The sequence below is a fragment of the Anneissia japonica genome, unplaced genomic scaffold, assembly GCF_011630105.1.
Source record: "Anneissia japonica isolate Jap-2015-1 unplaced genomic scaffold, ASM1163010v1 scaffold5947_len87984_cov146, whole genome shotgun sequence".
In the NCBI taxonomy this organism is placed as follows: domain Eukaryota; kingdom Metazoa; phylum Echinodermata; class Crinoidea; order Comatulida; family Comatulidae; genus Anneissia; species Anneissia japonica.
In genome coordinates this window covers 66,605-69,244 of record NW_022692471.1, presented here as the reverse complement: position 1 = coordinate 69,244, position 2,640 = coordinate 66,605, and the positions used below count along the sequence as shown (strand labels likewise).

The following is a 2,640-nucleotide window of genomic DNA, read 5'->3' as shown; positions in this document are numbered from 1 at the left end:
TTGAATTTTTATTTGGTCCAAAGGAATGACAGATTCGCAATTCAATGCACTTAAAATGGAAGTCGCAATGTGGTATGACAACCACAAATGTCTTACTATGTTGAAAGTGTTGTTCAGAGATCATGTGGTCAATGAGAGACTATCAAAAATAGATAAGACATTGGACTTGCTGAATGATTTAGTTAAACATGGTCATTTGAATTCCAAGAATCTTACAATTCTGCATGATACCATCAGCACAACTGAACATTTTGGTCTTCAACATAAGATTAAAGTATTACTACCGTCATTCCCGGATGTTAAGGAAGGAAACATTTCCAAACAATTCAGTCATCACAGACAAAAACTAATGAAGTTTGGAATGAACCTGACTCCAGACAATGTAACAAAAATTGATGGATTGCTGAACGTGCCCCGTAAGGAGTATACCGATGGCTGGAGTATGATCACTGATCTAGAAGACAGACAGATAATCAGCGAAAAGAATATGAAAGAATTCACTGATTCATTAAGAAGCCTTGAAATCCATCCAGCATTGAATGCACTACAAGATGGTAATCCTCATTTTTTTTTTAAAAGAAAACAATTTGTCATGTGGGCCATTTCGTTTTATTTTGTTTAGGCCTACATTCTTTACATTTCATTTTCATCATTTTTTTTTCAATTCCACCATAACTTTTTTTCATTTCCTTCTTTCCATTTTCTTAACATTTTCCTTTTTATCTTTTCTTTTCCCTTTATTTCATCATTTTGTCATTTTCATGTGACATACTTAACAGAGTAAACTTAAATTTAGGTACAATTACTAATTTGTGAATTCCTTTCTCTTCATTCCATAATAAATAATATATAGATTTTATATTTAATAATAATATCAACAACAATGATCACATGTAACATTTATAAGGTGCTCTGTATTGTTCTCTTACAGAGCTTGAAGGTATTGAAACAAGCGATATTAAGGAGTAACTTGACACGACATGGGATTGCACAACAGAGCTTGAATCACATAACCACAACATCCTAGATGTTTCCATGAATATGTTGACAACATAGCAGGAAAAAAGATTACAGTACTTGACTGAAATTGCTGTAATGTGTGAAAAGGTGGAAAAGGTCCAGTGGCATTGCAGAGTCATCTGAAAAAATCCAGGTAGACTGCCTAACTTTGTGCATGTCCACGACTACAGGAACACAAAGCTGGTGCATTCCTCTGACAATAGAATGTAAACTAAAAAATTTTAAATAGAATGGAAGAAAATGAGATTGATGTTGCATGCTGCTGGTGCTTCTTTAACTGGACTTTGATAAATATAAGGCTCTAGGATTTATCAATTAAGTGCATAGTTCTACAGTACTTATGAATTTGAATTTCTGCTGTAAAATATGAATGCATGTATGTGTCGTTATATATTTCTGTTTACGCATATCAGATGTAAACATTTTAGCAGTTTAGTTTACAGCTGGTTTAAGAGCGCTACAGTTTGGGTACCAGGAATAGCCTGCGATAAGTCTTAATTATCAATCACAAATTTACTAATTAGTGTTTGGATGCCAACTGTAAAATGTAGCTTGCAGTGTCATAATTCAAACAATTTGGACAGTATTATATTTATCATATATAAAGTACTTAGCATTGTTTAAATATTATTTAAAATTTTTGTGTTTATTATATTATTAACTTTGTGTTTTAATATGTACTGTTGTATCAGACTCACTTACGCTAAAGCTCCTTAATTTTATTAATAATAATAATAATAATAATAATAATAATAATAATAATGATAATATTAATTTATATAGTGCATTTTCAGAGTGCTGTTCAATGCGCTTTATATAAAAATTGATAAAATACAATATAAAACAGGCAGCATTATACAATCAAATTACAAAAATATTATATAGAAAAACTACAAAAATATACTTATGATTAATTACATTGTTAAAAAAATTGGAAAATTCAGACAAAAATAAATATCATTAATTACCTAACAAATTTAATATATACTGAATTATTACAATACAGATCAAATAAAAGTTTTAAATCTAATATCTACAATATTGAATGGTAATCAATTAAAAGGAAAGATAATTAAAATATAATTACAATAATAAAATCATTGAAATTAATTACAAATTGTGGTAACCAATAAATTACTATTTACAGTTATATAAAATTTAAATATCTAAATTCAATAACAATTATTATTTGAATACCAATAAACATAATAATAATAATAATATTGTTATTATTATTATTATTATTTAGCGCATATTTAAAACCCTATCAGGTACCTACTTATACTCCTGGGTGGAGAGAAGCAAAGGAGATAAAATGCCTTGCCTAAGAACAAGTGGAATACACAGAAAGAGGGATGGGAAACCCAACCATTCTCGCTGCGCCAAACCACTTCCATTAAGGTACAAGTCTTTGTATAATAAAAATATAGGTTTTGAACAATCAAAGCTCAATATTGTATTTTCCATGAATTACACAAAATGCAAATGAATGTGTAGTCATTTTTCAAATCATGGTTGTTTTAGCGTGCTATTCACATTATAGATAGGTTTCAAGAAGAATCTAGATATTCACCAAGGAATTTGAACCCTTTAAATCAGGAGTGGGCATAAAAATTGTTT

At 29.4% G+C, this 2,640-nt stretch overlaps 1 protein-coding gene across 1 annotated transcript; it reads left to right on the top strand.

Annotated features, from left to right (window-relative positions):
- The first annotated feature begins 26 nt into the window (after positions 1-26).
- On the top strand, positions 27-1,641 carry LOC117100309. The gene is made up of 2 exons (XM_033239958.1): positions 27-554; positions 932-1,641. Exons 1-2 carry the CDS (start codon positions 56-58, stop codon positions 967-969), a joined length of 537 nt encoding a protein of 178 aa, XP_033095849.1. The 5' UTR covers positions 27-55; the 3' UTR covers positions 970-1,641.
- The last annotated feature ends 999 nt before the right edge of the window (positions 1,642-2,640 follow it).